The sequence below is a fragment of the Poecile atricapillus genome, chromosome 6 (assembly GCF_030490865.1).
Source record: "Poecile atricapillus isolate bPoeAtr1 chromosome 6, bPoeAtr1.hap1, whole genome shotgun sequence".
Lineage (NCBI taxonomy): Eukaryota > Metazoa > Chordata > Aves > Passeriformes > Paridae > Poecile > Poecile atricapillus.
The window spans coordinates 5058904-5072963 of record NC_081254.1 but is presented as its reverse complement, the minus strand read 5'-3'; the positions used below and the strand labels follow the sequence as shown (position 1 = coordinate 5072963).

Below are 14060 nucleotides of genomic sequence, written 5' to 3'. Positions count from 1 at the left end.
CTGGCTCCATCAGGGGTTTCCAGCCCTCAGAGCAGCCCCGGGGCACCATGTGGGGCGGTGGGCGTGGCCTGGAGGGGCGTGTCCGCCGCTGAGGGGGCGTGGCCAGCATGGAAGGGCGTGGTCACTCCGCTCCTGCCCGCCTTTCCCCGCGGGGGCGTGGCCAACACTGAAGGGCGTGGCCATGAGCTGTGTGGGCGTGGCCTGCCCATTAAAGGCGGGCGGGGCGGGGCCGGGGGCCGTGAGGCGGTGGCGGCGGCGGCGGCGGGGCCGGGAGGGACCCCCGTGAGTTCTGCGCTATCGGGGCGAGCGGGGCCGGGCGGAGGCGGGGGGACACCAGGGTAGAGCAGGAGGCCGCAAGGAGGGAGGGAGGCGGCGCTCCCCGCTCCTGAAATTCCCCGTTTGTTCGCAAAATCCGCGGTTTCCGGCATTTCCGCCTCCCCCGCGCTCTGCCCGGCCCCTGTGGGCGGGGGTCGGCTCCGAGGCCGCCGGTGGGTCCCGGTGGGTCCCGGTGCCCCTGGCCGGGCTCCGGCGTTGTTCACAGGTGGTTTTCCTGCGGCACGTGATGCCGTGGGGCTCTGTGAGTCATTTTCCACGGCCGGGTGACGCCTCGGTGGGGCTGGGAGCCGCTCCGCCGAGCCCGGCCGATGCTGTGGTAATTTACACGTCGTTTCGGAAAGGCCGGCGGTGTCACTACGAGTTTACGCCTTGCTCTGCCGGGCCCGACGGCGCTGTTGGTTTGGCGGCTGTCGGGGTTGTTTTGTTGTTGGTTTTTTTTTTGTTTGTTTGTTTGTTTGGTTTTTTTTGTGCCTGACATGAGCTAAGCGAGGTTTCTTACTCCTGCAAGTCCAAGGGGACAGGTTAATTATTAATTATGGACGGAGGTGTGGGTGGAACCTGCTGAGTCTCAGTGCCTTTCCCCATGCCTTTCCATCGCTGGCTCACTCCTCCCGTATTTGGCTGCTTGAGGCCCTGGCACAGGGTGCCCAGAGCAGCTGTTGCAGCCTCTGGATCCCTGGAAGTGTCCCAGGCCAGGCTGGACAGGGCTTGGAGCAGCCTGGGATAGTGGAAGGTGTCCCTGCCCATGGCAGTGAGGTTGGAGTGAGATGGGCTTGGAGGTCCCTTCCAGCCCAAACCACTCCATGATTTGCTGGGGCCAAAGGGGGATGGAGCCACAGCTTGTGAGCAGCACTCTTGGAGCCCTGGTGTGACAATATCCTTGTGGGCGTTGTTTTTCCCAGCGTGCCAGCACAATGATCCCGGCAGCCGGCAGCTTTCCCCCGGACCAGGAGCCGCTGCTGGAGGATCCCGTGGGGAGCAGGTACAGCCGGCAGAAGCCAAGGGACCGCTGGCATGGGGCCTACATTATATTTTTCCTCCTGGGCATCGGGTCCCTCCTGCCCTGGAATTTCTTCATCACGGCCAAACACTACTGGAGGTACAAGCTGCAGAACTGCTCGGATGAGCCGGGCCCGGTGGGGCAGGCGGCCTCAGACCTGCGGGTGAGTGGTGCTTTTGGGGCAGGAAAAATAACCTGTTTTCCTTCCTAACTTACTCATTCTTTTCCCCCCTCCACTTCCCCAGAAGGTAAATGAATGTCCTGAAGGGTCTCACCTGCTGCAAACTGGAGGGAAAGGTTTGTTTGGTGTTTATTTATAAATGGCTACAGGGAAGATGCTTCAGATTGCCTTTTACCTGTATTTGGACTTCTGAGTGTTAAGGTGAATCTAAAAAAATAGGGCTTAACCTTTCATAGGGCGATTTCTGCAGTGCAAGGTGTCTTTGTGGTGGTCTGTTCTTGTGTCCTTCATGATCTGGCAGGTGTGACATGAGAATCTCCTTGCAGTGATCAACATCTGGCTTGTGGCATATGGAGCGGGGCGCTTGCCATGGGGGTGATGGATGAGGCAGCCTTGGGGGGTGGCAGGTTAATGGCCTCTTTCTGTCCCCAGAAAAGCTGCTTCCTCTCACTCCTCCTGCCACAGCAGGATTATTTCCCTGTGCCTCCCTGACAAAGCTGTGGGTTTGTTTCTTTACGGCTGGAAAAAGTGTTGGCACGATGAGGCTGTATCATATCCACCTCTCATGGCAGAGCTTGTTCAGGTGGTTTGGGCACTTTTTGTTTTTATATAAACACAGGGCCAGGTGTGATGACCGCCTTTCCCCTCGGATTTCTCACTCCAGTGCACCCACAGCTCTTTTAATTTTCCTAGTTCTTAAGTGTCAGCTGCTTTTTTTGATGGGGAGGAAGGAGAGTGCTTATACCAGTGCTTATATGCTACAGGTGTGCTGCTGTAAAGCAAGAAACTGAATTAAACTGATGGTGCCCAAGCTCCTGCACTGCCTGAAGGCCAAAATTATGTGTCTGTGCCAGTGAAGATGCTCAGAGAGGGGTGAAGGGTTCTTTGTCACCACATGGCACGGTGTTCTTTCATATTCCCTGCATCCCACATGTTCCTCACTGCAATCATGCTGATCCTCTTGGGGAAAAAAAGCTGGGTTTAAGTAAAGAATGTTAAAGCACAGCTGTATTCCTGGCTGGATCAGACACTTCTTTGCTGAAAAGGTGTTTTTCCTCTTCTTGTGTGGCCATGGAGCGATGCTGTTTCCTTTCTCCACGGAAAAGTTACGTGGCTGTCCTGTGGCAGTCGAGTGTCATCAACATCAAACCAGCCAGCCCAGTTTGTGCCCTGCTGCTGCAGCAGGAGGGTTTACCTGCACACAGAGCTGGACTCTGGAAGGATGCACCTCTGACTGACAGCCTGCTCCTGGCTCCAGCCTTTTCACTGCTGCTAATTTCATGCCCCGTGCCTTCAGCCACCGTCACGGACCTGGATTCCTTTTCCAGCCTGGCAGGAGCCCAGCTGCCAAGTCTGGAGCAGAATAGAAACTGCTTTGCGAAAGCATCTTGTGTCAGGTTTGCCACCAGGGTGCTTTGTTTGGGTTTGGGGCTTTTTAAGGCATCATGGCAGCCTCAGTGTTTGAAGTTAGTACGGGGTTAAACACTTCCATTATGTGCCTCAGCTCCGTGGCTGAGGGATGACACCTTCCCCCCATTAGACCTGGATGTGGGAGGCAGATGTCAGGTTTGCTCTGGGGTTTATTTTAAGGGCTCAGCAGAAAGGGAGAAAGACTGGGTATATCCTGCAGTGCCAAAAATGAAAGCATATCTGTGAAGGGTGGGAATACCCAAAGAGGCAGAAGAGTTGCCATTGGAGATGGATTAAAACCTAACAAGCAGGAGAGAGGAGGATGGAACCTGATGTTTTCTGCTGGCCTAGGCATGGATTAAATTTGCCACCCACCATTCCACTGCTGCACTAAAAATGTGGTGCAAAGGCTCTTAAGTACTTGCCCAATTCTCTTCTTGCTGCTGGTGTGAGCCCGTTGGCTGGGAATGAATGAAAATTTCCCTGGGATGCTCAAAGCGCAGCATCTCTGCTGGGTTACTTCGAGTACACTTCTGCTTGGTGCAAAGCATTAGAAAGTCATTTTTTCTTCCCCAGAAGCAGAAGCAAATTAACTTGGAAGTTTATTGAGTATCCCCAGGATGGTTTGGAGGTTTGTTTTAAGTAGGTGGGTAAATAAGCTGGAGTTTTGGCAGCCAGCTTTGCATTTTGCTTTGTCTTTTCTCTTAAGATTCATCGTGTGGCTGCAGATCTTTGAGCCTCCTGCTTGGCTGAGCTGATGCCATAAGCACAGGCATCTAAGTCTCTGCCTATCTGGACCCTCTAGGAATGATTATTAGATTTCCTGTTGCTTCCAGTGAAGCTCTTGATAGGGAAGAAGAGATAAACGTGCTTGTAAACTGATTAAAAATGATGCGAAGCTGTAAAAAACAATGAACTGTGCGGAGAAAACCTGCCAAGTGCCTTCTCTCCTGGTTGGACATGATGAGACCCCATCTTTGTAGCTGGATAAGTGCAGAAAGTGAAAACCTGTCATGATAGGAGTGGACATGTAGGTCATCCTCCCCTTTGTGTGCATCATCCTACCTGCTGGCTGAGATTCCTGCAGCAAAAAAATGGGATTAAGCCCCTCAAGGGGAGGAGAGGGAGCAGACATGCTTTGATGGTGCACAGCACCATGGCAGCTATTTCCTTTCACTGTTTATTTCTTTCCTTCTGAATTTATGTCCCTGATTCCCTGAAATAGCCCAGGACAATGGGAGGGCAAATCCCAGAATTCCCATTGCCCTGAGCAATTTGCAACACGGGCTGCAACACAGTAAGGTGGACACCTACACCATAACTCCTTGTTGTGCCATATTCAAGAATGAAATTCATGTCTTGTTCCTCCCTACAGTTTTTTTTACTTTATTTTGGGTTTGTTTTTCTCTGGCAGGACTATTTTGAGAGTTACATCTCCATTGCTTCCACCGTGCCCTCAGTGCTGTGCCTGATTGGAAACTTCTTGCTTGTCAACAAGTAAGTGTTGCTCTGATCCCAAGTGCCTGAGCCACATTTCTCCCTGGCTTTGTTCCTGTCTTCTTTCCAGCTCAGGCTGCCCTTTCCTCAGGGTGACACCACGGGGCATCCTGAGCTCAGCCTCCCAGTGCAGCCAAAATTCCCTTCCTTGCCCCTGTCTGAGTTGCAGCTAGCTGAGATGAAGTGGGAACAGCACCTTGCTCCACCTGTGTTGGCTTGAGTAAATTAATTCCTCGGTTAATTGCTTGGAAATGGTTTTCCCCTCTTAAAAATACCTTTATTGTCTTCAGGAGACTGGTTGACTAAAGCCAAGCTCATCCAGGTAGGAGCAACACCTTGCCCTGGTTTTACCAGCCCTTGAACTGGGATAAGAAATGGATCAGCTGCACCTTGTTACAAGCTTGGCTTAAATCTCAAACAGCCTCATTGTGCCTTCATTTTTACCCTTCCTTATCCTATATCAAACTCCTGCATGGGTTTGCATGCCTAATCTCCAGGTTCCAGCTCCTTGCCTCACTGCTTCCCCATCTCCTCCCACCTCTCTTTATTTTCTCTGCCCCTTCCGCCAGCACAGGAGTTGTCCTCCTGTGTGGAACCTTCGCCTTGTGGTTTGAAGCACAGGAGTGATTTCTTCCCCTTGTCCCCAGGGTTCCTGCCAGTGTCAGGATCCTGTCCTCCCTCTTTGTCATGCTGGCTGTTTTCCTGGTGATCACGGTGCTGGTGAAGGTGGACACCTCCGCCTGGACCACGCGCTTCTTCGCCCTCACCGTCGGCTGCGTGGCCGTGGTCAGCAGCGCCTCCACCGTCTTCTCCAGCAGCCTCTTCGGCCTGAGCAGCTGCTTCCCCATGAGGAACCTGCAGGCTCTGATCTCAGGTTGGTGAGATCCCATTGGGATCATGCTCTTGGACTTTCCCTGCTCGGCTCTGTGGTTTTCTCTCTCCTTGCCTCTGGGGTTTTGTCATGTGGGGTTTGTTGTAGAAGCTTAACTTTGCCCTAATGATAAAGGGAAGTTGCTGAAGGAGAAACTTGCTCGGTCACGTGAGCTTTGGTTTCTGTAAATAGCCATAAACTGACCCTGGAGAGTTGCTGGGTGCAGGGAAAAAGGAGGGAAGGAGATGCCATCCCCCTGCCCTGCCATTTCCAGCAGAGGGATCTGCAGCTTTGCCTTGTCTGCTCCTTTCTGATCAGCATTTCCATGAGTGATGAGGGGCAGGCTGGGAGCCGTGAGTGATGAGCTGCCTGGAGCTTTGATAACATTATAAATGTGCTGTGCAATGGTTGACAAACCAAGAGGAGAGGGGGGAAAAAATCAGGATGGTGAAATTTTTCCTGGGGCCAAGACAGGAGTGTTTTAATGAGTTTATCTCAGAGAAGGAAAGCACCACATCCCTGAGGAGGTATTCCTGCCACCACTGGCTTGTATTCCCATCTGGGGGAGCGCAGAAGTGAAGTTGATTATATGCATGCTGGTGGAAAGCCAGGTTTAGGCTTTGGAAATGGTTTGGACTTTTTCTGCGGGGCTGGGTACCTGCAAGCCCAGCAGGTTGGGTCCCATCCTGACCCCTGTGTGTGCTGTGTTGGAAGGGGGTGCAGGATGGCACCTGGGCTGTGGTGCAGCCCCACAAATACCTGAGGCGTGGCTTGTGCAGGTGTGGGGCAGGGCCTGAGCTGTGTGCCCTGGGGACCTGTACATGTCAGAAGAGGAACTTCTGGGCTCCCCCTCTTGTTCTCTGCCCCTCACTGTACCCACCTCTGTTCCCACACTCAGGCCAGGCCATGGGTGGCACCATCAGCGCCGTGGCCTCTCTGATAGACCTGGCAGCAGCGGCCGATGTCACTGACAGCGCCCTGGCCTATTTCCTCACCGCCGACATCTTCATCGTCGTCTGCATCATGGTCTACCTGCTCCTGCCCAGGCTGGAGTACTCCAGGTGAGTGCCAGCCTGCCAGGGGCACCCCGTGGAGGGTTTGCAGTGGCATTGCTGGGGGATCCATGGGATGCTGCCTGGTCCCTGCCCCGGCACCGCCGCCAGCCACGCTTCCCCTTTCACCGAAACCGCAGGCTGAAACTGGGCGCGTGCTGAGTTTCTGCCAAGCTTTCCCAGGGCTGCTGGTGCCGGCGTTCCCAAAATGTGTGGAGTCAGCAGAGAGCCCTAATCCAGAGGCAGCCAGCCAGGAGTGTCCCCATATCGTGTGTGCCACTGGGATGTGTGTGACCCATGGGTGCTTGTAGCCCCCAAGCCATAGGCAGGCAGCAGGGTCCCCTCTGTGAGCACTGAGGGTGCAGAGAGATGGGGAGAGGGGATTGGTGGGCTTACCTGTGTCTCCAGCTTCTCTCCTGTCCTCTCTGCAAATCTCAGTTGTATTCCCCCTGTGCTTCCCTCTGTCTCCAGGTATTACCTGGGCAGCCAGAAGGAGAGCCCCTCTCTGGTCACGGTGCCCCCCGACAGCTCCGTGGAGGCCGAGGCAGAGCCGCGAGGCACCGTGAATTCCTCCTTCCTCGCAAGAAGCGCTGGCATCCCCCCACTCCGCCCCATCCTGCAGAAGACCGCCCTCCTCGGCTTCTGCCTCTTCTACGTCTTCTTCATCTCCATCATCGTCTTCCCCTCCCTCTCCTCCAACATCGAGTCTGTCAGCAAAGCCTCGGGAAGCCCGTGGAGCACCAAGTACTTCACACCGCTCACGTGTTTCCTCCTGTACAACTTTGCTGACTGGTGCGGGAGGCAGGTCACCGCCTGGATCCAGGTGCCTGGCCCCAAGAGCAAACTGCTGCCTGCCCTCGTCCTCCTCAGAACCATCTTCCTCCCTCTCTTCATCCTCAGCAACTACCAGCCCCGGGCTCACATCCGGACCGTGGTGTTCAACCGGGACATCTACCCCGTGGTCTTCACGGCGCTGCTGGGGCTCAGCAACGGCTACCTGGGCACACTGGTCATGGTCTACGGGCCCAAAATCGTGCCCAAAGAGCTGGCTGAGGCAGCAGGGGTGGTGATGACGTTCTACCTCGTGCTGGGGCTGGCTCTGGGGTCTGCCTGTGCTGTTTTCGTGGTGCACCTCGTGTAGATGGGCAGAAGGAGGAGAAGGAGGATGCCCTCAGTTTGTGGTGCTGCTGTTGGGTATTTGGGGTTTGGGTTTTATTTCCCAAAAGAGTCAGTTACCCTCTGGTTTTGAGGCAGGCTGTGCCTGTCTTGGGAGGGGGGAAGCTGCATCCAGGGGGATGCAGAGGGAAAGTCTCCCTTCTGGGAAGGGGCATCCCCTGTGCTTGGGAAGGTTCTGTCAGACATTGTCACTCCCCAGTTCAATGGAGCAGGGACCAAAACAGCTTTATCCTCCCCAGGGAGCTCAGGGAAGCACCAGGGACACAGGGATACCATCCCTTACCCATGTGCCAGTGATTTTAAGCTGAGCCCGGGGCTTTTGGGGGCACCTTGGGTTTTGCTGCCACACTGTTACAAGTTCAGCCCTTCAGGGGTTGGGTGATCATTGGGCGAGATCACCCCTCACCGAGCTGTGATGGTGATGTTCAACTAAAAGGGATTTGAGCCCTTCTCACAACTTAGGGAGTGAGTAGCAGCTGCCCCAGGGATCAGGGCACAGTTTTGCACAGATTTCATACAATCATTGCACAAAAAAATCTAAAAAAACCCCCATATATATATATATATAAAAGGGAAACCACTCCACTTGGAATCTTGCTTGCTTTAATTTTTCCACATAAAACTGAATTGAGGGATCATCTACCCCTAGCATGGTGCCACTAGTGTGGGGGACTGTCCCCTGGCCAGGCTGAGAGGAGCATTTTTCCTGCTGTGACTGTGGTGTGACCCCCCCCAAGGAATGTGAAATGCCGAGTGGGCCTAACCTGAGGTTTTTCGGGTGTCTTCAGTCTGCATTCAGAGAGCTCTGTGAGAGCCAGGGAGAGGCATGAGGTTCACAGCAGAAATCTGGTTAATTCATATAGACAGGCACCATATGGCCTCCAGATGTTTTCAGAGGGGTGAGCTACTGTGACACCCAAAATTATGGCCCACCCAAAGAAGACTGGCTTTTAAAGTCATTTAGACTCCCATATGCCAGCACAGCCTGGACTAAATCCGATTATAGTATTTATTTTCTCAAATTGGCTGGATTTATGGTCTAGAAGAGGTGAACTGATAAGCAGGGGTGTAATGGCAGAGCTTGGCAGTGCAGCGATGCCTCAGAGATGCTGTCTGTGGAAATTAATTCCTTTAAGACTGGGTTAGGAGCAGATGCTCCATTACTGGGATGTTCTCTCAGCACCTCCTGCTTGCCCACGTTGTGGTGGAGGGAGCTGCTGGATGTGGGGCTTTGCTGGGAGAACAGCAGGATGCCTGCTGCAGTTGGTCAGAAAGGCCAACCTAACTTGGTGCTGGCAACCAAAAAGTCCCTTTGTGGCCTTCAGTGGGCCTGTCTTCCACCTGTGCCTTTCTCCCCAATCCAAGGAATGATGAGATTTGGCTTGGGTTTTTTTACTGCTTTGCATCTCTGCTCTTCCTCTCTGTGTTACAGACAAAATTCCTCTGGAGGGAGAACTCAGTTATCTGGTACTGTTGCTAATAAAGATAATTCTTGATCCTGTGCAACTGCTGGTGTCTGGAATAATTTCTCTTGGAGATGCACTGATGCATGCAGTTTTAGCTTGCATTTTTCCTTCTGGTCATCCTTCTCTCCCAGCTTGGATTGTAAACTCAGAGAAATCCCTGGCACAGGCTGGGTGAGGGAGCCCTGAGATCACTGCAGTTATTCCAGTGGAATATCCCCAAGTGACATGCAGGTAGGTATGGAGAGCATTCCTGTGGCAGGGGGGTGAGCAAAAAGGGGATTTATCCTTTGGTTTTGGTGACATGCAGCTAAGGAAGGTTAATAAATGAGGGGGGAAAACCAATACAGATGCAAAATGGGAAGAAGCAGGTCTGGGCATAAAGCAGGGAATGCTGGTGGGAATGCCACGATATGGGGGTGGATGCTGCCAGGCCTCTGAGCCACGAGCTGTGGGTGATCCCCCTGTGAAAGGGGAGGGATAATTTATAGGGAATTGCATAGAACGGCAGGGAGGTAATTACAGTGCCTGGGAGAAGCCACATCTGCTGCTCAGCGTGGGCCTTAGCAAGGAGCTCCAGGTAAGGAAAAGCGGGATGAGGAGGGAAGTGGTGGTGAGGTGGAATGAAGGCTGCTGGATCTGGGATGCACCAAAGCACAGGTCTTGTGCCTGAGGGGCTTGAGGTGGTGTCAAAAGCAGCCATTGGCCCCGGTTGCCAGGCCTGGAATGATGCTCTAGCCAGGAGGAGCACTGTAGGGATCCAAACCTACTTCATGGCATTTAGCTGGGAGGTAACACTGCCTTCTAGTTCTCCAAGAGCTTCCCAAGAGGGAGTTGCTCCCCAGAACTGAGTTCCAGGGAAAGAGCCTGGGTGTGGGCAGGGCTGGAGCTGAGCTGGCTCCACCTGTCTTCCTCACCTGCCTAAAAATGCATTCCCAGGTTTTGTTTCTGTGATTGCCACATCCCCTCAGCCAGCAGCGTTGTTATCCCATCTCCCAGCCGAGGAAGGTGGGTGTTGATCCTGCTGGCATGGCCAGGGCCATGTGCTTTCCACAGGGCTTGGCCCCCTCTCATCTCTGGGTGTAAAATGAGCTGTGCAGGTGCTGCAGAATTCTGGAGGGTGAGCCCACAATGCGAAACGGAGTCAAAGACACAAATCCCTGCGTGGTGCCCAGCACTGCTGGCACTGTGACCTGGGGTTTGGAGAGTCCCAGTCCTTCCAGGCCTGGCAGCCCAGCACAGAAGGGATGCTGTGTCAGCCTTTGGAGTTCAATCCAACCGGCCAAGGGGGAAAGAAAGCTGGGAACTGGCAAAGCAGCAGCAGCAAAGGCAGCAGGGGGCAAGGGAGAAGGAGGGGAAGGGATGAAAGGGCACCAAGTGGAGGAGATGCATCTGCTGCTGCTTCTGCTCAAAGGAAGACCAACTGAGCCTGTGCCTGACCTGGTTTTGTCCCCTCTCACCTCTGTGGTGCCAGCTCCCCCCTCCCAGCTTCAGAGCTGGACCGGGGTCAGTGTTGGTACTGGAGGCTTCAATGCAAACAGATGTGCAGGAGGAGGAAAGGGAGTTTTTGTTATGGAGTTATCCATCCTCTCCTCACATCAGCTGCAAGTGCCTTTCCCTCTTTCTCTCTCATCTCAAAGCCTTTTCCAGGCTGTCCTCCCTCAGTGGAGTGCCCAGAGGGTAGGAATGCTGCCCCCTCTCCATCTGTGGCACCAGCCTTTGCCTTGCAGGGGCTTTGGTGCAGTGCTGTGGTGCCCTGGGAGGTGGGAAACACCTTTGAAATGGTCTTTAAGGCCCCTTCCAACCCAAACCAGTCTGAGATTCCATGAAACATGAGTGGCCACCGGGGGCTTGGGAAGGGCCACCATCCTCAGCAGATGAGCTGAGCTGATCCTGCCCCTGCACGGATGCCCCAGAGGGAAAAAAACAACCCAAACCTTGGCTTTGAAACCTTGCCAGCCAGCTGCAGGCTTGCCCGGCTGCTGTTCTCCTTTTACATGTTTTATGGAGTAATTTGTACTATATTTACACAGCAGTGATAAACAGTTTTTAAAATGGAAGCAAAGAAAACGCTGCTGGATGAATTGTTACAAAAAAGCCCTGTTTGCCATTCCAGCAGGGGGAAAAAAAAGGGATAAAAATCACCATCCTAGGGACATGCTGTTCATCAGATCTGGGTATTTTTTCCCTTGATTTGTGTGCCTAATGTGAGCAGAAGAAGTCGCAGATGCATGCTGAATTCTGCAGGGAACATATGCATGCATTTAAATCATTTACAGCATTTACTGGTGCAATTGTAAAGCACATTATTTTTCTGCATTTGTAATTAGGCTCCAAACAGATGGTGAAGGACTGCAGCTCCTGATTAGACAGGCTTGTGCTCTGTTGGACGGCGCTGCGAGAACAAACTGAGATGAGAAACTTTTCCTGCTAATTTATCACGCCGGGCCGGGGGAGTGCAGGAGCCGGGGCTGCCTGAGCGTGAATTCCAGCGCTCCCGGAGCAGGCTGGGCAGAGCTGTGCGAGCCATCCCCCCTTTCCCAGCTCCTCTTCCATCCCAGATTTCGTGAGCCCGGCTCGCTTCACAGCTCGGGACACCCGGCAGGGCGTCTGCTGTGACAAATGCCTTGGAAATGAAGCAGGAGCTGCGAGGTGAGAAGGGTTTTTAAATGAGGAGCAAGCTCCGGGCTCGTGGCTGTGTCGGAGGGGAGATCCCCCCTGGCTGGCCTCGGCTCCGCTCTTCTTTCCACCCTTGGCTTGGCGAGATGGGGAGAGCTTTTCTCCTCTCCTGGGGGCAACCTCGAGCCTTGAACAGCACCACGGGCTCTTCACTGCTCCCTCGCACTCGCCCTCCTTCCAGCAGTGCAGGAGTCCCCCTTGCTCCCCGCTGTCCCCCGCTCACCCAGGGGACAATTTACGCTGTTTGCCCTTCTTCCTGCGGTTTCTTCTTCTCCTGGCTCACCTCCTTGAATCACAAACGCGTGGACCTGATCAAAACGGGTTAAAGGACAGAGGGAGGCAGAAGAGGAGCGCGATGTCAGGCTGAGACCCACGGAGCTGGAAGTTGTGAGCAGCACAGGAGCCCCCCAGGATTCCCCTGAGGCAACAACAGCGCAGCCGAAGTTCCTTTGTGACCCCTTTGCTGGTTCCCCCCAGGCTGGGGAGATGGGGGTGAGCTTCCCTCGGGTTTTTATCCCCCAGTGTGTCCCAGGGCTGGCCGGGAGGGAGCTCACCTTCACCTGGCACAGCCGCGGGGGTGATGGCAGGGGACAGGGGACAGGCGGTGGTGCGGATTCTCTGTGCCTGCTCATGGGTTCTCAGTGCCTGTAGATGGCACCTTTTCCTCTGCTGAGGAAGAACGAAAGGGAAAAAGGCGAGCTGGTGAGGTAGGGCTCAGAGCTGGGAGCGAGGTGCTTCAGGTGTGCGGCGTGAAGTGACTGGGGGTGGTCACCCAGCTGTCCCCTCTCACTGTCGCTGCTCAGATCACCTGGATCACCGCTGACCCCTCTCCAGGTTTACTAACACTGCCCTTCGCTAGGAACTCACAGGGGCTGAGTGAAAAGTGCTTCCAGCTGCTCAGAGAGTTGATCCAAAGGGGTTTTTTTTTACCCTCATTAACCCACTGTGGACCTAACAAGCCCAGCCTGGGGCTGCAGGGTGCTCTCGGTGTCCCTAGCAGGGGACAGGTCCTGCTGGCTCCACAGGGAGATAATTCTGCAAGCAGGCTGCTTTGGGGTGTGCAGAGTGCAGAGCTTCAGGGCCCAGCCAGGTCTTGCAAGGCTTTTTTGTGGCTCACCAAAATCACCTTGGTCCTTCTTGCCACGTGTTGTCACCACAGGAATGCTTGGTCCAGGGGTAGCTCACCTGGCCCCACCTGGAAACACAAGCTGGAAGATCCCTGAGGAAATCCCACAGAATTAGGTCTGTGCTACCAAGGTGAGCCCAATTTCTGCCCCTCCTGCTGTCCCCATAAGATCACCTTACAAAGATGCAATTTGAGACCCCATACTTCAGTATTTCTAAAGGAAAACAAAACCAAACCAGCTGCTCTTTCAGTGTTTTTGTTCTTCAGAGAGAGAATTCCAGCAATCCCTTAACTTTGCCTGGCTTTCTCACCAGCCTCCCTCACTCATAAATTCCTAAACAAACAGCGTTGTCCTAATATTGGCCCTAAAATTCTGTGTGAAATGGACCTGGAAATTAATTTCACACCGGAAAAGCCAGCTTCACTGTCAGCCACAGCACAGGTGCTCAGAAAGAAAACTCCAAGATGGCTCTACAAATTAATTCTGTGGATGAGAGGGTAGCAGGCGGAGAGCTGCCCCCCTCACACCACCATCCCAACCCACACTGCACCACGGTGGTGCTGGAAAGCTTTGGGAGAGGGAGGATACCATCATTCCCCTGGGGTTTGTGGTCTGGGGGGACAAAAATCACCGTGTTTCCCCCTCCCCCCCCCCCAAAAAAAAAGGAAGCAGGGGGCATGGGCTGCTTTTTCCTGAGCACAAAAAAGACCCTGCACTTTTACACAGGTCTTACTGAAAAAAAAAAAAAATTAAAAAAAATTAAAATAAAGCATGGTAGTTTGGGGAAGCACTTCCAGGGACCCTTGTGGGAGACTCCTGGGGAAAAGGAGGCTCAAAGAAATGAGTGATGGCACAATATTGCATGGGCTGGTTGTCGGGTGGGGATGTCCCTGCAGACCCTGGAGCCCACGGCAGGACGTGGTCCATGGCAAGCAGAGATAATTCAGTAGCTTAGCAGGGCAGGATTTTGCAGGTGTCTGTGTTTTACCTGCTTTCCATGTGATATTTCATCTGTTTAGAGACAAAGGGCCACCCCAGCTCTCGCAGTGGAAGGCAGGCAGAGGAGTGAGACACCGCGGGGAGAGCTGGATGCGGGAATGTTCCGTGGCTGGAGGGAAAATGAGAGGGGGAAAAGCCCTGCAGTACAATTTCAAGGTTGAGTGAGTGGTGCCAGGAGGCTGTGAAAGGCTCTGCCGAGCTGCTCTGTGTTTGCAGGCAGGATGGAGAAGGGAGGTCATGGGAGCTGCCTCCAAAAACAAAATCAGGTT

At 53.8% G+C, this 14060-nt stretch overlaps 1 protein-coding gene across 2 annotated transcripts; it reads left to right on the top strand.

The window, feature by feature from the left end:
• The first annotated feature begins 221 nt into the window (after window positions 1-221).
• Window positions 222-9023, top strand: SLC29A3 (solute carrier family 29 member 3). Of its 2 annotated transcripts, none has more exons than XM_058840898.1 (6): window positions 222-282; window positions 1239-1499; window positions 4342-4424; window positions 5072-5298; window positions 6194-6356; window positions 6819-9023. In XM_058840898.1, the coding sequence occupies exons 2-6, from the start codon at window positions 1251-1253 to the stop codon at window positions 7486-7488; spliced, it is 1392 nt and encodes a 463-aa protein (XP_058696881.1). In that variant the 5' UTR covers window positions 222-282; window positions 1239-1250; the 3' UTR covers window positions 7489-9023. The 2 variants fall into 2 exon arrangements, with proteins under 2 accessions (XP_058696881.1, XP_058696880.1); XM_058840897.1 differs by lacking the exon at window positions 222-282 and adding an exon at window positions 292-766.
• Window positions 9024-14060: the final 5037 nt, after the last annotated feature.

Coding starts and splice junctions, on each gene's coding strand:
- SLC29A3 (XM_058840897.1), top strand. CDS start 563: ATGCCGTGGGGCTCTGTGAGTCATTTTCCACGGCCGGGTGACGCCTCG. Junction 767..1,238: donor TCGGGGTTGTTTTGTTGTTG/GTTTTTTTTTTG, acceptor TGTTTTTCCCAG/CGTGCCAGCACAATGATCCC. Junction 1,500..4,341: donor AGGCGGCCTCAGACCTGCGG/GTGAGTGGTGCT, acceptor TTTCTCTGGCAG/GACTATTTTGAGAGTTACAT.